At 31.3% G+C, this 24,741-nt stretch overlaps 2 protein-coding genes and 1 long non-coding RNA gene across 8 annotated transcripts in view; 2 read left to right on the forward strand and 1 right to left on the reverse strand.

Annotated features, from left to right (window-relative positions):
• LOC139486488 (uncharacterized) overlaps positions 1 to 24,741 on the forward strand; it is a 122,990-nt gene that overhangs the window by 55,334 nt on the left and 42,915 nt on the right. The window lies entirely within an intron of this gene.
• On the forward strand, positions 1,868 to 24,634 carry LOC139486483 (uncharacterized). Of its 6 annotated transcripts, XM_071271378.1 has the most exons (9): positions 11,966 to 13,455; positions 14,266 to 14,350; positions 15,795 to 16,013; positions 16,800 to 16,891; positions 17,338 to 17,373; positions 18,528 to 18,697; positions 19,010 to 19,170; positions 20,942 to 21,108; positions 24,340 to 24,634. In XM_071271378.1, exons 4-9 carry the CDS (start codon positions 16,825 to 16,827, stop codon positions 24,390 to 24,392), a joined length of 654 nt encoding a protein of 217 aa, XP_071127479.1. In that variant the 5' UTR covers positions 11,966 to 13,455; positions 14,266 to 14,350; positions 15,795 to 16,013; positions 16,800 to 16,824; the 3' UTR covers positions 24,393 to 24,634. The 6 variants fall into 6 exon arrangements, with proteins under 6 accessions (XP_071127481.1, XP_071127478.1, XP_071127480.1 ...); XM_071271380.1 differs by lacking the exons at positions 11,966 to 13,455; positions 14,266 to 14,350; positions 15,795 to 16,013; ... (2 more) ...; positions 18,528 to 18,697; positions 19,010 to 19,170 and adding exons at positions 1,868 to 2,011; positions 2,830 to 2,921; positions 3,377 to 3,412; positions 4,559 to 4,728; positions 5,042 to 5,202; XM_071271377.1 differs by lacking the exons at positions 11,966 to 13,455; positions 14,266 to 14,350; positions 15,795 to 16,013; positions 16,800 to 16,891; positions 17,338 to 17,373 and adding exons at positions 1,868 to 2,011; positions 2,830 to 2,921; positions 3,377 to 3,412.
• On the reverse strand, positions 5,967 to 6,170 carry LOC139486491 (uncharacterized). The gene is made up of 2 exons (XR_011655589.1): positions 6,120 to 6,170; positions 5,967 to 6,031 (listed from the first exon to the last, which is right to left on the reverse strand). It is a non-coding gene; the product is annotated as an uncharacterized lncRNA (long non-coding RNA).

Below are 24,741 nucleotides of genomic sequence, written 5' to 3' on the forward strand. Positions count from 1 at the left end.
ATAATAACATTATAATTGACATTATTTAAATAAGGGCTATAAAACCCGACTCATATACACTGGCAATTTTTGGAATATGTTCTGACATATCTAAGTTGTTATCCAATCACTTAACTCGACACCTTTTCTATCCTTAATATATCTTACTAATCACATTTTATCATGCTGTTTTCATTTTCATGTTGCTGTCGCTTAAAACTGTTTTCTCAAAAAGAATTTCATTTTTTTAATTTATAGTTTTGGAATGGACCAGAGGAAATATAGTTCTACGGAAAAGAAGCTTTCAATACAAGAACGAATAGAGCACGTTTTGACTCGTTTTGTGAGTTTTGATTAAATCAACTACTCTTTCAATTGATTAAGTTTCACATAAGACATGTAAGAACAACTTTCCGAAAGCATTTTAAAAATCTAATTATTCCTTTACCATGTTTTCTGACCAATTATTATATGTGCACTTGCCACGAACTACGCGACTATAGGAACAAACTAACGACCCTTCTGGGTATTGCCCCAGTTTTCGAAGGTGTAGCTCTATCTTTCTTGCTTAGTCGTATACTCGAAATCTGCTGGTTCTTTCGTTAATTTTTACGGAAATTTGTATTTTCTGTATATCTTTAAAAAGATAGTTTATTATTGTTTCCTCAGTGTATTCGTCATAAGAGTTTTTTTTAGATATAAACGAAGAACGAACCTCATAATTACCATGATGGATGAATAAACTCATCATAGATACCAGGACTAAATTTTGTATATACGCCAGACGGATATGGTAACTGAAAGATTATGGAGAAACTATGATCAATTTAAAGTGTGAATAATTAACTTACAGACAAATTGCAAATCAGTAGTTGCTTCTGAATTACAATGATGGTCAAACTCACAATTGGTTGCAACACAGATTGCAAGACCGCAATTATTCGATATCCCAAGAGCTCATAAAACATATTTGTATTATCCCGGTAGTTCAAAACATTTGTTATTTCGATTCATAGGTATAATTATATTTTGTTTCTGATTAATTATGTTCACACATAAGACAATTATATAAAATTAACTGAATAAATTAGGTGATCATATGATCACAGCCCATTTAACATTCACATAATTATACGGTTCTGTTTAAAATATCGTTATGATACTTTGTAACATATCGCATAATCATTAAAATATAAAATGATGTTCTGGTTTTAAGACAAAACAATTACACATTCGAAAATGTAGATTCATTCTTTTTTATTACTTTTTTAACACAAACCACTAACAAAGTTGTTTTCCATTATAATTCTGAAATAAGGACCAAAAAATATTAACTTGGCGGATTTATTGATCAACTTAGTAAGCAGTTCCGACATACAAAATAAGTAAGAAATGTGTTATTAATTGATACGGTTTTTATCCATTCGTTTGATATGTTTGGGCTTTTGATTTTGCCATTTGAATAGATACTTTCCGTTTTAAATTTGTCTCTGACTTAAGTATATTTATGATTTTACTTTTTTCTTAGTATAGTGTGTTAAATATACACTTTTGTATTATTGAGAAAAAAAAACATAGGCCATAAAAATATAACAGAAAGAGAAAAATGAGAGCTGCAATGCATCTGAATGTGTGTAGCTAAATGTTTTCAATAGCAATATGTATTAAACTGAAAAAATTGGGTTCACTGATTAAGATACAACAATTCGGAAAAATGTATTAACATATATATAGTAAATTTCAAAATGATATCATTTAAATCAAATATAGATAAATTAATCGGTTAAATATTCACTTAACATCTATCTTCAGTATAGGTATTATGTCCTGCGTCACATCTAGATTGTTTTTCCCTAACAAGGAAGCTGCGGAAGGAGCCACGGTTTGTTAAGATAAATACAAGTTAACATGCGTAGATGGAGAAATGAAACTATATTAAAAAAAGCTGCTGACAGATGTATTGTCAGTCATAGTCCAGGCATTGAAACAAGTACCTTGTGTATAAGTGGTATTTATTGGTATCTCTTATAGGGTATGTAATGAATAATATTATACGAAAATAGTGTCTTTGCGTATACAAAAATAAATGTCTGAAAAAAAAATGGCTCTTAAAATGGTCAATGATATTTATGAGAATCGATTTCGGCCAAAAAAAAAGAATTAAACTAAACGCTAATTAAATAGTTTTAAGGTGGTACCCAACACTTTAACTAAAATTAATTTGGCTCGTTTAATTTTCCTAAAATTTTGTCAAAGAATTTACTTTGACCCTTTAACAAAAATATAAAAATTTCAAAAACTTTGAACCAACCGTTTTGTCAGAAAAATTACACTGGTTATATAGCAGTTTGACAAACACCAATTTTTATCATTGAGAAGCTTGATATTCCTTTTACAACACAATGTAATTAAAACGTTTAGCCGACTTTACAGAGTTATCTCCTTGTAGTGTTAGGTAAAACCTTAATGTGTAAAAAATGAAAGAAAATTTAAATATATCAAGACGTAGAAAATTAAGTAAACCTTTTTATTTTGTTTGTAGACAACAATTGAATTAAATACAGTAAATAACGATATTTTTGGGATTTTGTACAAACAAGGACAAAAATAACAATAAAAAATAATATAGAAACGGAGACAGCAAATTAAAAATAATAGTAACGATTTGATTTTATGTTTAAGACAAATGAAGATAAAAAATTAGGAAGAAACAGTAACAATATTTATTTCGGTTTAAGACAAACGGAACAACAACAACAAAATTAACACTAACGACTGTTTTTGGTTTAAGAAAAGCGGAGACAACAATTAAAAAAATAAATAGCAGTAAAGAGTTTTTGTTTATTGTAGATAAACGGAGACAACAATAAGTGAAATGACCAGACTGTTCCTAATCTTAGTTGTTGTATGCGTAGTGGTGCAAACTGTCAACTCAAACAAAAGTAATAACATTTAATAATCATGACAAAGAAATATATGTACGGTAAAATTCTCATTAACTTTCAATCCTTTTTTTGAATTTGATAACTATCAAAATAGTGAATGGAAATGGGGAATGTGTTAAAGAGACAACAACCCCACCATTGAGCAGACATCAATCGAAGGCCACCAAAATGTCTTCAATGCAGCGAGAAACTCCCGTACATGGAGGCGTGCTTCAGTTTGGTCCATATACAAAATGTATACTAGTTAAGGGATAATGGTCATCATACTTAACTCAAAATATACACAAGAAACAAGTTGCATGGTTAACATAAGGGAAAAAAAATGACCAGGACGGTTAGTTTTTTTAATTTAGAATAAATTAAGTGATTAATGATAAATCGGAATGTTTACTTTTAAAACAGTAATTGTATAAATTAACCTGTGTAATATAAATTATCTCTCCGTTCTTCAGCTGCAGGAATGGGAAAACGCAAGAAAGCTAGACGAAGTAAGTATGTTTGTCTAATGCTTAGTTAGTTTCTGTGTGTGTTATATTTTATTGTTGTGTCGTTGTTCTCCCCTTATTTTTAATGCATTTCCCTCTGTTTTGTTTTTTTCTATCGATTTATTTCGAACAGCGGTATACTACTGTTGCCTTTATTGATATCTAATATCATTACCGACTGTGCAAAACCTTCATGGTTAATCAAGGTCGTCATGTGTTAACTAGTTTGTAGAGAGAGACTCAGAGAATGCATATTGGAATGTTACATTATTTACCCTTATCAAACCTGAATTACTCTTCTATTACTAAATACAACTGTCTGAGTGTATGTTTTAGTACTCACTACTAGGTATTTGCCAGTTCCACATATATACTCAATACAATATGCATATTGATACCACGCTTTTGTATAAATGTATTTCATAAATTTTTCATCTTCTTGGTGATAATATTTTTACCTTAGAATTATTCTTACAATAAAGTATTTACCATGTCTATCCACGGTTTGTGGTACCGAAATATCAGTTCACTTCCATATAAATTTCAACATACTGTAAACCAACTTATTTTTGCCAGCGATTTTTTTTTCATCATACTAAACTCAAAATATACACAAGAAACTAAAATTAAAAATCATACAAGACAAGACAAACAAAGGCCAGAGGCTCCTGACCTGAGACAATCGCCAAAATGCGGCGGGGTTAAACGTGTTTTTTTTTATATCTTAACCCCCCTATACCTCTATCTAATGTAAAAAAAAAACACACAACAATACGCATATTCAAACTCAGTTTAAAAGAAGCCCGAGTCCGATGCCAAGTAGGTAACAAAGGAAATAAACAAAATGATAATGATACATAAATTAACAATGGACTATAAGAAGTTACTCACATGATTGAAAAATTATGAGTTCATCATATAAATATCAACTATAATTACATGTATTTATTTGCTTCCTTTGTCATATTATTGCATGTTTATATTATCATTTTTTCGTATAATGAATCTATCAAATGCCTCATTTTATGTATTGAATTCCGGATTACACTATCAAAAAGCCACCCATAAAAGAAAACACACTTACAAAGAGTACTTTTCTTTTATAAATATTTAAAAAATGTATGACACAACTGTGATGAATGTTTACAGTTTGGTTTCCTGTATTCGTTGCGTTCGAAGGAAATGGTAAGTCTGTGTATGACGCATGGCGAAGTCAGTCAGAATGCAACCCTCTTCCCACGTCTTTTGCAACAGTCGGTTCTCAACGTCATCTCAGAAATAGTGTTGTGGATGACTGGAATAATGCAAATATACGAATGGTATGTCGCAACTTATAATGGTTTATGTCAGAACTATAACAATTCGTTCCGAACTTAATTTATTAAGACATCATTTTATCTTATTCATTATATCAATATATTAACATTCATACGTTCATTTTAAGTTCACAGCAAAACAAGAGAAGTCAACACATTTCGTTTTCATGCATATTTTCAGAGAAATATCATTATATACTTTAGAGCCTGCCAACACTGATTTTGAACCTGAAGGCCTCGTCTTGTTCAAAGACATATTAAAAATTAAGTGTGCATGTTTAATATGTTAAAGAAATATGATTTCTATAATTCACAGGTGAAGGTTGAATTTTTCAAAAACAACCAAGTTGTTTCATGGATGACTTTTAATGGTAGGAATACAGATAATATGAACTGGTTTAGCAAATCAAACCTTGCGCAGAGTAGTTTTAATGATTTAGGATCACACAGTACATTTAACTACTTTTCGATTGCTGGGTAAATGTTTGCTAAATATATAATTATTTTGTTTTATTTAATGGAGGCACACAACTTTGTCCAATTGCTTTCAGTGTTGATTTCATCGTCAAGCATTCACAGCTCTTTTGTCTTCAGTTCAAATTAAGTAACAGTCATTCCATGTTAAAGCAATAGATTAGGTTGCATTGTACTGAAAAAAAAACTTCATACTTTTAATTTCAGGAGGTTATCGTCCTTTCTTTCGCCTACATCGTCTGACAAATGCGCTCCGTAATCCTTGTTTGACGACGACACAAAGTAAGAAGAGACATTATTAAGTGTAAAATTGTCTAAAAGAGGAAGAAAAAAAAACAGAAAAGAACGATAAACAGTTTATCGGATTTCCTATAAATATCGTAAATTATCAGCCGATTAACACATGGTGGACATTGTTTGCTCGTTCGATGTGCTCATTGCCCCACAAAGTTTCACATTGTACATGATGTCGGTAGAACATCCCATTATTTTTCCGTACTGGTTCCCTGGAACCTATGAAGTACAATAGATTTACTTGAGATATGTGAAATATGCAATAATGTACCCTTCTTTTTTTTAAATTCATGCATTTTTATTTAATTTCAATCGTGAAAAAAAGTAAACAACAATGACAACACGTCATTAGGTTTCATTTAATACACACTTTACCAACATATGCATACATGTGTATTTTGAAACTACTAGTATATGAAACGTTATGCTTTTCTTCTATTAGATACCAGTAATTCAATTAGTTTTTATTGTACAAATATTTTTATATATACCGGTTAAAGTACAGATCTGGATTCTCTTAAGATAAATCTGATTTTACCTGAATTATGATAGTGTTCAATAAGATATCAGTAATTCAATTGGTTTTTTTTGTAAACATATTTTATATACCAGTTAAATAATTTTACCTGAATTATGATAGTGTAATCAATTTTCCAATTAAAAACTTTCTATACACTATGTGAGTTTAGTTTCAATGTATTAAATGGAACTTATGTGATCAATATAGAAAAGAAGATGTGGTATGATTGCCAATAAGACAACAATAGCCCATGCAACTTCATTTTGTCTGGTTCCAAAAAATACAAAAAGCATGAAATCCGAGTGGATAATACAAAATCTTAACCAATGAAAAACAGAACAAATCATTGCCATTTGAACAAAAACGATAGCTCACATAAAAAAACAGAAAATATAAAAAAAAAAGTGTTATAGATTTCATATTGGGTAAAAATGTGAAATGAACTAAATATCAGGTTGTCTGCATACTGATATTATAAAAGATCAGCTGCTAGATAAAATGTTATCCTTTTCGCAAGTAAGTGCAGCGAATGCTCACTAAAAGTCTTCATATGTGCCCAGCTGCAATTTTTACAATATCAATATGTAGTCAATCAGATTACTGAATTATTGATTCGTATTAGTAAATTGTGCATGATAAAATAAGTGTTTTCATTGTTTCAACTGCAAACCGGACGATAACAGGATAAGTTTTGGTCAATCTTATTAACGCCTGTACATTCCTTATAACGTCGATGGCATGTTCGGGTCAAATGTATGTAAGTCGGCTCTACGTACTACACGCCACAAAGCTGTGATAGCCATTTTATTCATAGCTTATAAAATTGAGAAAGGAAATGGGGAATGTGTCAAAGCGACAACAACCCGATAGTACATTGGACGATCGACCAAGCTTGATATCAGCCTGAGTTATCAAAATTCAATTCTATAATAATAAAGCTGTTCGGGTCAAATTTATTTAGGCCGGGTCAACGTACTACACGCCACAAAGCTATAACAGCTATTTTATGCATAGCTTAGTAGTGTGATACAGACATTGAACAATCGACCAAGCTTGATATCAGCCTGAGTTTTTAAAATTCAATTCAATAATAATAAAGCTGTTCGGATCAAATTTATTTAGGCCGGGTCAACGTCCTTCACGCCACCAAGACGTAATAGCAGTTTTATTCATAGCTGAGTGTGATACGGACATTGGACGATCGATTAAACTTGATATCAGCCTGAGTTATTAAAAGTCAATTCAATAATACACGAGCCTTAAGAAGGTTTATTGCTGTTATTTAAAGTTGAAAAGAAATATTATTTGTTTGTTGGATGAGAATGATATTAAAATGAAGAGATGTGTTAGGACAACTACAAATCAAAGCCCAAATGATGTGTGTATAAGCATCAATAAGTCAACAGTGCGACCTTAAACAATGATCAAATATAAACCTATGTCAGATAAAATACAACTCGACATAAGCTTATATTATAGAAATCAAACGAAAACACTAACGACATGTTTTATGACCAAACAATAAAACAGAATATAACAGACAGCTATTAACGAGAAACCCTGAATTACAGGCTCACAAATTAAAGACTGATGTAGAATGTAGCGAGGTAAAATATACTGCGAGAGCTCAGTCTTCCTTCTTATTTGAGACCATGGTGTTATAGCAAAACAGTTGAATGTTAAGGGTTTTAACATTAACAGTCAGACAAAATACACGTAACTACTTCATGGTTACTCAGGTCACTGAGAGGCAATTATAACTGCACAAAAAAGGAAGCGTAACCTTCGGAAAAACACCAAAAACCACAACAACGATCTATTTTTTAAAAATCTACAACAGGAAAAGATGGAGATTGTGAATAACACGTAAAAACACAAATACAGTTTTGGCGTCGATAATTTGAATTTTGACAAAAATATAAGTGGTTTAAGACCAAAAGAAAAGAAGTATTTTACGTCACAGTACTGTGACAAATGGCGAACGAAAAAACTTGAAGACAGAACTTTATTGAGGGACCAACAACTACTAATAACGGACTAAAGAGGATAGAAACTTATAAAAATACTATTTTTGTTCAATGATATTTAATGTAATTTTATCGCATTATATTCATATTTTATGAAAAATGAAACAGATGAATTTCGGCAATAGTAAAATTATAATACTAAAATCAACCTTGAGATTAACCTTTGGAAAAACACCAAAACCATATCTACGATTTTTTTACAATATATATTACAGGAAAATATATATATTGTGAATTACACTTTCAAACAAATACAGTTTTAGCGTCGTTGCCATACTGTTCTAGTGATAAAGTGATCAAGTGATAAAAAACGAATTAATAAAAAAGTATTACCCTGTCTTTGATATTTAAGATTTATCATTGACCTAACGAATAGCCAATGGCAATTTGGAAATTTGTATCATTTTGCTGAGAAGAGCTATTGAATTAACATATTCATCGTATTATGTATTCATTGTACACAAGGTATAACTAATCTCGTTTGAATTGTTTTACATTGTCTTATCGGGGCCTTTTATAGCTGATCATGCGATATGGGCTTTGCTCATTGGTGAAGGTTGTACGGTGACCTATAGTTGTTAATGTCTGTGTCATTTTGGTCTCTTGTGGACAGTTGTCTCATTGGCAATCATACCACATATTCTTTTTTATATAATAATGAGGAAAATAGATAATTGCCACATCCATAAGAAAAACTATGATATAGAGATGACTTAAAATCTTATCAAAGGGAACGTTATTCCTGCTCATTGTAGTATAAATGAACTCATCATAGATACCAGGATTTCAAATTTACGCCAGACGCGCGTTTCGTCTACAAAATACTCATCAGTGACGCTCGAATGAAAAAATGTTAAAAAGGCCAAATAAAGTACAATGTTGAAGAGCATAGAGGACCAAATTTCATAAATAAACCCAGTGATTTATATTCACATTGACAAATAATATCTAACTTCATTACTTATTCCGGAGAACATGGTAAGCCATGTAATGTAGTGTAGTCAGTGTTTTGGTACTTTCTTTTATCAGTTCATATACAAATTTATATATATAAATGAATGCTTAAGATGGGAAAAATAAGTAAATTGCAATTCTAGTAAATTGTTTTATCGAAATGTTAATTTGTTTGTGTGATCTTCTTGGAATTGTGATTTTTTTTAACAGTTCGCAACTTCATATTTAGAAGTTAGCCAAAATATTAACAACAGCTACATGTATCTGGACAACTTTACATGAAATATGTTCATAACTGCACGAAAATTAGTAAGCTTAACCTTCGGAAAAACACCAAAAACCACAACTGCGGTCATTTTTTATTAATCTACAACAGGAAAAGATGGATATTGTGAATTACACGAAAAACACAAATACAGTTTTGGCGTCGATAATTTGAATTTTGACAAACAAATAAGTGCTTTTAAACCAAAAGAAGAGAAATATAAATTATTTCACAGTACTGTGACAAATGGAGAACAAAAACACTTGAAGACAGTGCTTTATTGAGGGACCAACAACTACTAATAACGGACTAATGGGGATAAAAACTTATAAAAATACTATTTTTGTTAAATGGGATTTAATGTAATTTTATCGCATTATATGAATGTTTGTATTATTAACTAGTTTATGTAATTTCTATATAAAAGCAAATTTTAAAAAGTTTTTGTCTGAAAAATTCCTTTTGACAACAGCTGGATGATTATAACTATTCAAATAGATTTACATTTGTTTTGGTATTTTCATCAATATCAATGTTAATTCAATTGTTGTATTTTGTTTAATCTCTTTATAATATTAATTGAAAAATAATGATTTTAAATTAGACAAAAACAATCATCATACTTTTTGTATCGGCACATAATTTGTATAACAATGATAGTACGATGACCTTACACGTTGTTTAAGTTTCTCTGAATTACCTGCCTTATTTGAAAGTTCTTAAGTAACAGAAAGAGGAAACGTCAATTTACCGATGTTCTAACTCGTAAATACAATCTAAAAATAAAAAAGAGGAAAAAGTCAAAGAAGGCCCATACATAGGCCAATTAATTTATTAATTTATAATCGTCTCATCTAAGGATGTTTTTTTTAGTGATATCGTCATCGTTGTTATTGGAATCAATGGATTCCTAATATTCATGCCCTTGAACAAATAATTAGTATTTTTCTCCAGTTAATATATTTTTTAGACAAAACGTCAATACAAGGAAAATGAATAAATGAATATAAAACAGTTAACGATAAAGTCAGGTCAAATTAGTTTGGAATTATAGAAATATTATACAAATGACGGGAAAAAGCTGACGCACTTTAATCTCATATTTAGCAATTGCATCATTTGGGTCTCAAATTGTAAGAAAATAAATGTAGAATCTGCTAAAATTTAGCTTAATGACTGTTTATGAGCTATTTAAAACTTAAATGAAAAAGTGGGTGATATGGGGCGAAATATTTCATACTGTTTTGTAGTAAAAAAAAATTTAACATGATATGACTTCATCCTTAATTGATGTGTTAATTACATGTATCTTTTCTCAAGCTATATTGATAAATGATTGTTTCATACACGTAAGTACTTGTACCTGTAAGACTAAGACGATGAATGTATTTTATCGTAATTTTCATACATACATTAGGTTAGGGGAGGTTTAGGATCCCGCTTACATGTTTGACCGCGCCACTTTCTATATATGTGCCTGCCCTAAGTCAGGAGCCTGTAATTCAGTATTTGTCGTTTGTTGATGTTTAAATATTTGTTTTTCGTTCAATTTCTGACAAAATCATGGAAATTGTGATACAAGCAAGGGATTTGGCATTGACGTTCATTAGGAAGTACTTTATCATATTAGAGGGGTAGCCAACATGTTTTCGATTTTTTTCACGGCGGCCATATTGAATTCAAAATTGACATCATTTTGCTCAATCTTTGAGAATGAAAAACTGTCCTAACCATTTTCAACGCTATATATGTCATGAAAACTATTTGAAATACAATAAAATGATATGAAAATATGTCAAACAGACAACAATTGTAAAAAAAAAATCACCACTTCCAGGTTTGGGTCGAAAAAGTTCTTACACTCGAGTGAAATAATAATGGTATAGATATATGATAAAAATGTCCGTTTGGTATATCGATAATTATGTTAGACATGCTGGAGGATTGATCAGTGTAATAATCTATTTCCGATGTATTCCGTTCTAACAGCTACATGAACACAATGTTGTACAGGTCAAGCTAGCTTTGTTACACTTACATCTACCAGTACAAGGTTTTTTGCAGCCACATTTGTGTAACTCTTGACAAGATGCAGCAATGAGGAATCCACATTCCATCTGCGTTCTCCTTAACCCATCCCCAATCACCAGGACCAGGTAGATGTTGATCATGTATGACTGCCTGTCCCCATACATGGCCACCTTGGTATGTAGCTCGTTTGATATGCTCAAGCAGTGCAGCTCTAGTTGGTGGAATGGTGTCATACTGTCGTTGTTTGCGTGCAAACAGTTCAAGCCTGGATTCGTTGATGTCAAATGTTGTTGTAGTTCTGTCGTACATAACCACAACAAATGCCTCTATCAACTCCATATCAGCGTCACTGACCAATTCAGGTTTCTTACTTAATCGTTCAAAAACCTCGGTTACATCATCAAATATTTCCCACGTCTGCCACGCCGATTTCTTCCCCTTTCCATGAAAAGCGGAGACCGTGTCACATCCAGTAAAAGCATGAAAAAATGGCAAAGCTTCTGATTTAGGACCAAGAGCATGATTAATTTCGTGAATCGGGAGCCATCTCAGGTCTTTTCCTTTTCTGAAGGCAACCCAAAGTTTTTCTACTTGAAGTGTTCTGAAAAGAGACACCGCCAAAACCACTACATCAGTGTCTCAGTGAAGACTTGCACCCTTTTTCAGCTGCACTTTTGATATGAAGAAATATCCTTGTGTCTGCTTCCTCATGATTACACGGACTGAGATCATCATGGTCATCATCAAAATTTGTCATAACAATTTCGCCTTTTGTCACAAAAATAATTTTGTCAGATTGAATCGAGCAAATTTTGTCGGCAAGGAAATCAAACAATTCCGTTTTGTTTTCGTCCACTCGAAGGAAGCTTGACCAAGCTTTCGGAGTCTTACTGGTGCCGACAACTTTCCTCCTGGATCCAGCACCCCTCGTTTTACGTGTTTGTGCTTTTATACTGTCTTCTATGTAAATATCATAGATAACATCTACTCTGGCACGTTTTGAAGTAAGGTGGATAATGTACGGCAAAATCACATCTTTTGCGTATTCATCAAAAGTGTATGTTCCACGCGTTGGTCTTGAATTCACCATAGCCGCACCATCAACAACTACCATGTCTGTCTGAGGTTCTTCTCTTGGTAAATCTCCCTTAGCTTCTTTCATTGTGTAGTTAAAAATTAGTTGTTCAAATAATGTATAATTACACATTATCAATTAATAAAAGAAAACATGTAGATAACATGTAACTAAGACAGCAAATCATCGACCTTTTCGAGAACATATCACAGATCGGTTTTGAACACAATCCCATTGAGAACTAATAAAAATAAATCATCCAAAAACTATAATACGATTAAGAATGAAATAAAGACAATTACTCACAAGGTTCTCGACTTTAAAAATGCCCATGTTGTAAGGTTAAACTATGTCCTGAAATCTCAACAAGTTGATTGTTAGCATAATGAAAACAAGAACTATCTTTAAAAAAGATATCCGACGTATTTAAATTTGAGTATATGTTTAAAACTATCATTTCGATAACCTTCAGAAGCACAAAGATACTATTTAAATAACGTTTTCTCTGTTTGTGTTCAGTATTCTCGGTCCTCGTATCTTTCTGTTTACATTCACCAAAACCCCACAGAAGGTGCGTTCTAAAAGTCATGTACGTTCGTACAACAAAGTTTACATTAAAAATTATATAATTGTCCCGAATAAACAGCTGTCACGGATGCAAAGAGCTATTGGAGAAACAATTATTTTAGTAAAAATATAAATCTTTGTAAGATCTAGTCAAATATTTATAGTTTTTCATTTGCTATCCATCACGATATAATTAACGAGACGTTTTTTCAAACAACCAAATCACCCACCATGACAGCATATTGTCCAATCACAAAAAGGATTTTCGAGCATGCGTATTCTGTTGCCATAGTTAAGCGTCCTTAAGTTCAAAGGGCACAAACCGAAAATATACCGACTACGTCGGAAAAATGATCAGGACGGTTATTTTTTTTTTATTTAAAATAAATTGAGTGATAAATTATAAATCGGACTGTTTACTTTTAAAACAGTAATTGTATAAATTAACCTGTGTAATATAAATTATCTCTCCGTTCTTCAGGTTCAGGAATTGGAAAACTCAAGGAAGCTAGACCAATAAGATGCAAGTATGTTGATATCTGATATCATGTTTTATTACCGACCTTGAAAGACCTTCATGGATAGTCAAAATCATGTAAAACTCGAATGGTCGTCATGTGTTAACTAGTTTGTTGGTATTTTACATTACATACCCCTATCAAACCTGAATTACTCTTCTATTACAAAAAAAAACACTGTCTGAATGCATGTTTGAGTACTCACTACTAGGTATTTGCCAGTTGCACATATATACTCAATACAATATGCATATTAATACCACGCTTTTGTATACATGTAAGTCATGAATTTTACTTCATTTTGACGATAAAATTTTCACCTTAGAAACATTCTTTCAAATAGTTTTAACCATGTATATCCAACAGAAATATCAGTTCACTCCCATCATAAATTCCACAGATTTTGTAATGTCCTATGAGAATAATTATAGACACTAATGTATTATAATAGATTCAACCATTAATTAGGTTGCTGGTCCATTTTAAATGAAGAACGTAAAAAAAAGGATTCTCAACATTTTGTTGACCCTTGGTAAGCTTCTGGCATTTTTCCTCTTCTGTTAAGTAAATTATGTCATATAATAACATGATAATTGACATTATTTAAATAAGGGCTATAAAACCCGACTCATATACACTGGCAATTTTTGGAATATGTTCTGACATATCTAAGTAGTTATCCAATCACTTAACTCGACATCTTTTCTATCCTTCATATATCTTACTAATTACATTTTATCATGTTGTTTTCATTTTCATGTTGCTGTCGCTTAAAACTGTTTTCTCAAAAAGAATTTCATTTTTTTAATTTATAGTTTTGGAATGGACCAGAGGAAATATAGTTCTACGGAAAAGAAGCTTTCAATACAAGAACGAATAGAGCACGTTTTGACTCGTTTTGTGAGTTTTGATTAAATCAACTACTCTTTTAATTGATTTAGTTTCACATAAGACATGTAAGAACAACTTTCCGAAAGCATTTTAAAAATCTAATTATTCCTTTACCATGTTTTCTGATCAATTATTATATGTGCACTTGCCACGAACTACGCGACTATAGGAACAGACTAACAACCCTTCTGGGTATCGCCCCAGTTTTCGAAGGTGTAGCTCTATCTTTCTTGCTTAGTCGTATACTCGAAATCTGCTGGTTCTTTCGTTAATTTTTACGGAAATTTGTATTTTCTGTATATCTTTAAAAAGATAGTTTATTATTGTTTCCTCAGTGTATTCGTCATAAGAGTTTTTTTAGATATAAACTAAGAACGAACCTCATAATTACCATGATGGATGAATAAACTCATCATAGATACCAGGACTAAATTTTGTATATACGCCAGACGGATATGGTAACTGAAAGATTATGGAGAAACTATGATAAATTTAAAGTGTGAATAATTAACTTACAGACAAATTGCAAATCAGTAGTTGCTTCTGAATTACAATGATTGTCAAACTCACAATTGGTTGCAAAACAGATTGCAAGACCGCAATTATTCGATATCCCAAAAGCTCATAAAACATATTTGTATTATCCCGGTAGTTCAAAACATTTGTTATTTCGATTCATAGGTATAATTATATTTTGTTTCTGATTAATTATGTTCACACATAAGCCAATTATATAAAATTAACTGAATAAATTAGATTATCATATGATCACAGCCCATTTAACTTTCACATATACGGTTCTGTTTAAAATATCGTAATGATACTTTGTAACATATCGCGTAATCATTAAAATATGAAATGATGTTCTGCTTTTAAGACAAAACATTACACATTCGAAAATGTAGATTCATTCTTTTTTATTACTTTTTTTAACACAAACCATCATAATTCTGAAATAAAGACCAAAAAATATTAACTTGGCGGATTTATTGATCAACTTAGTAAGCAGTTCCGACATACAAAATAAGTAAGAAATGTGTTATTAATTGATACGGTTTTTATCCATTCGTTTGATGTGTTTGGGCTTTTGATTTTGCCAATTTGAATAGGGACTTTCCGTTTTAAATTTTTCTCTGACTTAAGTATATTTATGATTTTACTTTTTTCTTAGTATAGTGTGTTAATTATACACTTTTGTATTATTGAGAAAAAAAACATAGACCGTAAAAATATAACAGAAAGAGAAAAATGAGAGCTGCAATGCATCTGAATGTGTGTAGCTAAATGTTTTCAATAGCAATATGTATTAAACTGAAAAATTGGGTTCACTGATTAAGATACAACAATTTGGAAAAATGAATTAAAATATACATAGTAAATTTCAAAATGATATCATTTAAATCAAATATAGATATATTAATCGGTTAAATATTCACTTAACATTTATCTTCAGTATAGGTATCATGTCCTGCGTCACATCTAGATTGTTTTTCCCTAACAAGGAAGCCGCGGAAGGAGGCACGGTTTGTTAAGATAAAAACAAGTTAACATGCGTAGATGGAGAATGAAACTATTTAAAAAAAAGCTGCTGACAGATGTATTGTCAGTCATAGTCCAGGCATTGAAACAAGTACATTGAGTATAAGTGATATTTATTGGTATCTCTTATAGGGTATGTAATGAATAATATTATACTAAAATAGTGTCTTTGCGTATAAAAAAATAAATGTCTGAAAAAAAATGGCTCTTAAAATGGTCAATTATATTTATGAGAATCGATTTAGGAAAAAAAAAGAATTAAACTAAACGCTAATTAAATAGTTTTAAGGTGGTACCCAACACTTTAACTAAAAATAATTTGGCTCGTTTAATTTTCTTAAATTTTGTCAAAGTATTTACTTTGACCCTTTAACAAAAATATAAAAATTTCAAAAACTTTGAATCAACCGTTTTGTCAGAAAAATTACACTGGTTATATAGCAGTTTGACACCAATTTTTATCATTGGGAAGCTTAATATTCCTTTTACATTGTAACGTTTAGCCGACTTTACAGAGTTATCTCCTTGTAGTGTTAGGTACAACCTTAATGTGTAAAAAATGAAAGAAAATTGAAATATATCAAGACGAAGAAAATTAAGTAAACATTTTTATTTGTTTGTAGACAACAATTGAATTAAATACAGTAAATAACGATATTTTTGGGATTTTGTACGAACAAGGACAAAAATAATAAAAAAAACGGAAACAGCAAATTCAAAATAATAGTAACGATTTGATTTTATGTTTAAGACAAATGAAGATAAAAAATTAGAAAGAAACAGTGACAATATTTATTTCGGTTTAAGACAAACGGAACAACAACAACAAAATTTACACTAACGACTGTTTTTGGTTTAAGAAAAGCGGAGACAACAATTAAAAAAATAATTAGCAGTAAAGATTTTTTGTTTATTGTAGATAAACGGAGACAACAATAAGTGAAATGACCAGACTGTTCCTAATCATAGTTGTTGTATGCGTAGTGGTGCAAACTGTCAGCTCAAACAAAAGTAATAACATTTAATAATCATGACAAAGAAATATATGTACGGTAAAATTCTCATTAACTTTCAATCCTTTTTGAATTTGATAACTATCAAAATAGTGAATGGAAATGGGGAATGTGTTAAAGAGACAACATTGAGCAGAAAACAATCTCGAAGGCCACCAAAATGTCTTCAATGCAGCGAGAAACTCCCGTACATGGAGGCGTGCTTCAGTTTGGTCCCTATACAAAAATGTATACTAGTTAAGGGATTATGGTCATCATACTAAACTCAAAATATACACAAGCAACAAGTTGCATGGTTAACATAAGGGAAAAAAAAGATCAGGACGGTTAGTTTTTTTAATTTAGTATAAATTAAGTGATTAATGATAAATCGGACTGTTTACTTTTAAAACAGTAATTGTATAAATTAACCTGTGTAATATAAATTATCTTTCCGTTATTCAGCTAATGGAATGGGAAAACGCAAGAAAGCTAGACGAAGTAAGTATGTTTGTCTAATGCTTAGTTAGTTTCTGTGTGTGTTATATTTTATTGTTGTGTCGTTGTTCTCCTCTTATATTTAATGCATTTCCCTCGGTTTTAGTTTGTAACCCGGATTTGTTTTTTTCTATCGATTTATGAGTTTCGAACAGTGGTATACTACTGTTGTCTTTATTGATATCTAATATCATGTTTCATTACTGACTGTGCAAAACCTTCATGGTTAATCAAGGTCGTCATGTGTTAACTAGTTTGTAGAGACTCAGAGAGTGCATATTGGAATGTTACATTATATACCCTTATCAAACCTGAATTACTCTTCTATTACTAAATACAACTGTCTGAGTATGTTTTAGCTACTAGGTATTTGCCAGTTCCACATATATACTCAATACAATATGCATATTAATACCACGCTTTTGTATAAATCTATTTCATAAATTTTACATCGTCTTGGCGATAATATTTTTACCTTAGAAATATTCTTACAATAAAGTGTTTACCATGTCTATCCACGGTTTGTGGTACCGGAATATCAGTTCACTTCCATGTAAATTTCAACATACTGTAAACCAACTTATTTTTGCCAGCAATTTTTTTCATCATACTAAACTCAAAATATACACAAGAAACTAAAATTAAAAATCATACAAGACAAGACAAACAAAGGCCAGAGGCTCCTGACCTGAGACAGTCGCCAAAATGCGGCGGGGTTAAACGTGTTTTTTTTTTAGATCTTAACTCCCTATACCTTTATCTAATGTAGAAAAAACAAACACACAACAATACGCATATTCAAACTCAGTTTAAAAGAAGCCCGAGTCCGATGCCAAGTAGGTAACAAAGGAAATAAACAAAATGATAATGATACATAAATAAACTATAAGAAGTTACTCACATGATTGAAAGATTATGAATTCATCATCTAAATATCATCTATAATTACATGTGTTTATTTGCTTCCTTTGTCATATTATTGCATGTTTATATTATCATTTTTTCGTATAATGAATCTATCAAATGCCTCATTTTATGTATTGAATTCCAGATTACACTATCAAAAAGCCACCCATAAAAAAACACACTTACAAAGAGTACTTTACTTTTATAAATATTTAAAAAATGTATGACACAACTGTGATGAATGTTTACAGTTTGGTTTCCTGTATTCGTTGCGTTTGAAGGAAATGGTAAGTCTGTGTATGACGCATGGCGAAGTCAGTCAGAATGCAACCCTCTTCCCACGTCTTTTGGAACAGTCGGTTCTCAGCGTCATCTCAGAAATAGTGTTGTGGATGACTGGAATAATACAAATATACGAATGGTATGTCGCAACTTATAATGGTTTATGTCAGAACTATAACAATTCGTTCCGAACTAAATTTATTAAGACATCATTTTATTTTATTCATTATATCAATATATTAACTTTTATACGTTCATTTAAGTTCACAGCAAAACAAGAGAAGTCAACACATTTCGTTTTCATTCATATTTTCAGAGAAATATCATTATATACTTTAGAGCTTGCCAACACTGATTTTGAACCTGAAGGCCTCGTCTTGTTCAAAGACATATTAAAAATTAAGTGTGCATGTTTAATATGTTAAAGAAATATAATTTCTATAATTCACAGGTGAAGGTTGAATTTTTCAAAAACAACCAAGTTGTTGCATGGATGACTTTTAATGGTAGTAATACAGATAAGATGAACTGGTTTAGCAAATCAAACCTTGCGCAGAGTGGTTTTAATGATTTAGGATCACGCAGTACATTTAACTACTTTTCGATTGCTGGGTAAATGTTTGCTAAATATATAATTATTTTGTTTTATTTAACGGAGGCACACAATTTGTCCAACTAATTTCAGTGTTGAGTTCATCGTCAAGCATTGACAGCTCTTTCGTCTTCAGTTCAAATTAAGTAACAGTCATTCCATGTTAAAGCAATAGATTAGGTTGCATTGTACTTAAACAAATCTTCATACTTTTAATTTCATATAAGGGCTTATCATCCTTTCTTTCGCCTATATCGCCTGACAAATGCGCTCCGTAATCCTTGTTTGACGACGACACAAAGTAAAATGAGACATTATTAAGTGTAAAATTGTCTAAAAGAGGAATAAAAAAACAGATAAGAACGATAAACAGTTTATCGGATTTCCTATAAATATCGTAAATTATCAGCCGATTAACACATTGTGGACATTGTTTGCTCGTTCGATGTGCTCATTGCCCCACAAAATTTCACATCGTACATGATGTCGGTAGAACATCCCATTATTTTTCCGTACTGGTTCCCTGGAACCTATGAAGTACAATACATTTACTTGAGATATGTGAAATATGCAATAATGTACCCTTCTTGTTTTAAATTCATGCATTTTTATTTAATTTCAATCGTGGAAAAAAGTTACCAACAATGACAACGCGTCATTAGGTTTCATTTAATACACACTTTACCAACATATGCATACATGTGTATTTTGAAACTAACACGCATGCGTAGTAATTAGTTTGTTTTTTATATGATGTACTACTTTCTTGTATGTTCTTTATGACCGGGAAAAATTAGTTGTGTTACACAAAATACAGAAGCTATGATCAATTGTCCCGATTCCAATTTCAAAATGATAATATTTCTCTACCTTAGCAGCAATACACTAACTACCCTCGAATGGAATAAACATTTGTCGTCGTTTATCTCACATATTGCTTGGAAATTACCACGGCCTTATAAATGCATTGCTAGTGTCTGCTACTCAAATAATACAATATGGTATTTAGTTATAGATTCTAGGTGCTGAAGTTGTGTATATTTTTAATTTAATTTAGTTTTCCAGTTGACTGTATTCGTCCTATGAAGTTTCTTTTCTATTGGTCGTAGGCATTTTGTCCGTGATGTATATATGTTTACACAGTTTTGACTGCTGTCACATTAACTTAGTATATTTGTTTTGCGCACACAATTTTGTCGATATAACGGATTTATAAACAACTTCCACAAAAGTGGTAGGTTTATCTAGTTGTAAAACAGGGTTATACCCACTATTTTCGTCGTAAAAATGGTAAAATGTCTGTACCAAGTCGGGGATATTATAGTTGTTTTTCTTTCCTTCCATCAGTTGATAACATTCGATTTTGACCGTTTAAATGGACTTATCTGTTTGAATTTACCTTGGAGCTCGGTATTTTTGTTATAAGTTTTTATAATTACATGGAAAATGGATATCCTTATGTCATAGAATGATTTCCAATACCGTGTGAATGAACGTCATTGTATATTTTGTTTTTATAATCCATCACATTGTTAGTTTCGAAAGTCAAACTGTGTGTAAACAACCTATTTCAAGGAACTGTTTTCTGCCTAAAACCACATTCTAAAATTGAATAGAATAAAATACACAAACAAACGAAGTTACAAATAAAATAAACATGTATAAGAAAAGGTCAAATGATAAAAATCTTTTTGAAGAACATTGTCACGATACAGTATTTCATCTGATTGTTGTCTGATATAAATTCATCAAATCCGTTTAAATGTTTGTCCAACAAATACATTTTTTCAGAGATCATCAACGAAAATTCTATGTAAATCAGAACTACGGAGGATGTGCTAAAGATCAAGGGTGGATGTATGTCCTTGATCAAGATAGACGCTGTCCATATGAACGCATTGGCTTGATTCCGATGTTCCTTTATACAAAGAACTTCACAGATAGAAACTGGACCCGTAGTAAGTTCTAATTGAGTCATTTATAATTTTCACATTAAAACACTGTTTGAAAACATTGTTCACTTAGTATAAATTAATATTTATGATTGGGGATTTAAACATTATTTGCTTGATCTCTTCGCTAATGATAAGGGTGGTTTACTATTAAAAATATCAAATGTCTCGAAAAATAAACATGTTTTAAGTGATAATGCATACTTTTTTGAAGGAAGAAGTCATATATTAATCTTTACTAAAGTGCACATTCATTGAACTAATTTGGTGGTTGAACGTTTCTTCCAATATAACTGACTACTGTTGGGACAAAATATATCAACGTTATAGAAAACTTCATCGGCTCTAACTCAAAATATGGCCAATTGTATATTCAGAGGGTGTTAGAATCTTTTACAGCTTCGGATAAAGCTTATTTTTAACCTTTTTAACCTGGACCAAATCACTACTTTACTTTAAAATTCATGAATCGATTTTTTTCAGTGTAATTTTATCTCCCTTCTTGCTATTTGAGGCATAAAACGTGAAAAAATTATTTGATAGGGGCATAAAAAAAATGGCAAGTAGCACACTATCTACACTAGGGACTATATTTGTGGACAACGAAAATCAAGGGGACGATAGCTGTGTACTCGGATATAAAATTTTAATCCTGATATAACCAATGTTCTTCAACTGATCGGGCGGAGCTTACGTTTTAATTTGCATAAGGACAGTCTATTTGAAGATGTGTGTGATTAGGATGATTGCCGTTATAATTATTATTGATTTTTAATCACCTATCAGTGTCATCAAAGGAATTTACAAAAAAATGACTGGACACTTCATTGATGAGTTTATCCTAAAACACCTATCTATAGATGGACTGGTGTATTATAAGCGAAACAGTTAAACCCCGCCCAGTCAAGTGAAATAAATAGAGTTATATCTATGATGAGTTTTATCTGAACTTGCATTTGTATGTGGATACTATCTTGTGTGTAGATATTGAAGAGTTACCATGCATGGTTCGATTTGAACAAATTTGCACTGAGATAAATGTATATTGACAAGTACTTTTAAACACAACACGGATGCAATATTCAAATAAGACATCAACTTGTATCGTAAAACTGCATGCATTTGGAGAGGTTAATACATCAACATGTAGACAGTATACTAGAACAGTCAATTTTCTATCTTATCATTAATCTGAAGAGGGAATATGATAGGACATAATGATAAAGTAAGTTATCTAGCATTGATTTTGGTGATGGCTGAATACACCATTTAATAAAAATGGAAAGGTATATTTTCTATAAAAAATAATGTCTTGAACGATGGTTAAAAAGAATGGTATACCCTTTGGACAATGTTTAACGCAAATTGTAAGATTAAAACTTTTCAATCGAGTTCGACGAGCTTAACGTTTTTGCAAGATCTAATTAATAAGTGTTCGAAATCTACCAAACAAAGTATTCATATTTTTATATTGATACCAGTGTTCTTTATAGAAATATCTCGATTTTTATGACGTGATTGCATTTTTAACAAATATCTAAATGAGAGAAACATGAGTATAAACTGCTATATATAAATAAAAACGGTTATATATACAAATAAATTAACAGTGATTGTACGCTTCTAAAAATGAACAAATTTTACATATTTTAATATCAGCCTAACATTATTACATTGCTTATGCTTCCCTAACCGGAATTGGAATTCATGCTTATGATATTTCATGGCACATACTAGCCTTGCACTATGCAAGACGCGCTGGACCACTCGACCAACTAGGCTCTACTGATAAGTCTTATGTAGACGACACGTCCATCAGGCGTATTAAATAATTAGCCTGGTTCCTTTGATAACTATTATCTTATATAATAAATATTTAATTTTGGGCGATTTGCCCCTTCTTAAAATCTAATAATAGGTTTTTAAGATTTTTGTTGGATATAATAATACACGTTTAAATGCAAAATTCCCATTTCTAAAACTGCATTTGCAAAAGCATTTTTTTTTAATTAATGAATTCATAAAATAAAATTATGAAAAGTTCTTGTGTTGTACCAATCGATCTGCCATGGACAATATATGAGGGGGAGGACAGGGGTAAGGGAGACAGGGAGAAAGGGGTAGAAGAAAGGACTAAGGGGGTGGGAGAAAGGAGAAAGGGGGTAGGAGAAAGGAGATGAAGGCTGGGAGAAAGGAGAAAAAGTTGGAGAAAGGAGAAAAAATAAAATATCTCTCTTTTTTCGGTAAATTAAAAAAAAAAATAAGGAGAAGAGGGGTAGGAGAAAGGAGAAGAGGGATGGGAGAAGGGAGAAGGGTACCCCCTGTACTCCCCCTCATAACTAAGGAAAATGTAAACTAGCAACAACAAAACAACGATGATAAAGTTGCTGAATTTCCCGTTTATTGTCAAGTTATAGAGATTGTAAAGGTTGCAGTAACCTTCCTCCGGATAGTTACGAAGGCGAACTGATATAAGAACAGGAAGATATGGGACCAACAAGGATATTGATTGATTGATACTTGGCTGCTCTACGTCCAGCAGGACCAAATAATAGGACAGGCTTACAAATAAACGCCTTTCTTTTTCATTTGTTTTTTTAAGAACTAATTAGAAATGTCTTAATTTACAAAGTATTCGTTAAATGATGTTTGCTATTAATGTTTTTTAATCAGTGTAAAAACTCAAGAGGGATAAATGGCATACATATTTTACTCAAGACGCACCGTTCGTCTACACAGTAATCTACTAGTGCAACAGAATGAATATAATTGGATTGCAAAGTCAAAAGCATAGTTGAATTGCATTTAAACCAAAACAACGAAAACTGTTTCCAAATACAACAAAAGCAATCGATCCCTAAGGATTGAAAACCTTAGTACATTGCTTTTATTAGAATTATGTTAAACTTTATAAACAGTTAATTTACAGAAAATGAACGTTTCAAAGATAAGTTGTCAACTCCGACGTCCTGGCTTCTGGCATGGCGATTTCATAGTCGACAAAACTTCCACCATCAGTATCAACCAAGGGGTTGTAAAAAAACTCACCAAAACTATCGGCGTATACGTACACTTGCTTTTTGTAGGCACATTCTATTCGTTTTATTAATTAATCTAAAATGGTAATATTATCGGATACTAGGGTAAAGAAATTGGCGAGATTTTAGAACAAACAAAAACATTTTTCTAAAGATTCATGCTGCAGTTATTTTAATTTAATTTAATGTTTTCTTGTAGACATGGCAGAGCCAGCGGATATGATGGTTATTTCTGTCCTAGCAGAATTATAGAGAGTTGGTTAATAAGATCAACGTTTTGCTTTGAAAGAGTTTGGCAACTGATCTGACATCACACCATATATGGAACGTTATGCTTTTCTTCTATTAGATACCACTAATTCAATTAGTTTTTTATTGTAAACATATTTTTATATACCGGTTAAAGTATAGATCTGGATTCTCTTAAGATAAATCTGATTTTACCTGAATTATGATAGTATAATCAATTTTCCAATTAAAAACTTTCTATACACTATGTGAAATTAGTTTCAATGTATTTAAATGGAACGTATGTGATCAAGCCCATGCAACTTCATTTTGTCTGGTTCCAAAAAATACAAAAAGCATGAAGTCCGAATGA

The sequence above is a fragment of the Mytilus edulis genome, chromosome 8, assembly GCF_963676685.1.
Source record: "Mytilus edulis chromosome 8, xbMytEdul2.2, whole genome shotgun sequence".
Taxonomy (NCBI): Eukaryota; Metazoa; Mollusca; class Bivalvia; order Mytilida; family Mytilidae; genus Mytilus; species Mytilus edulis.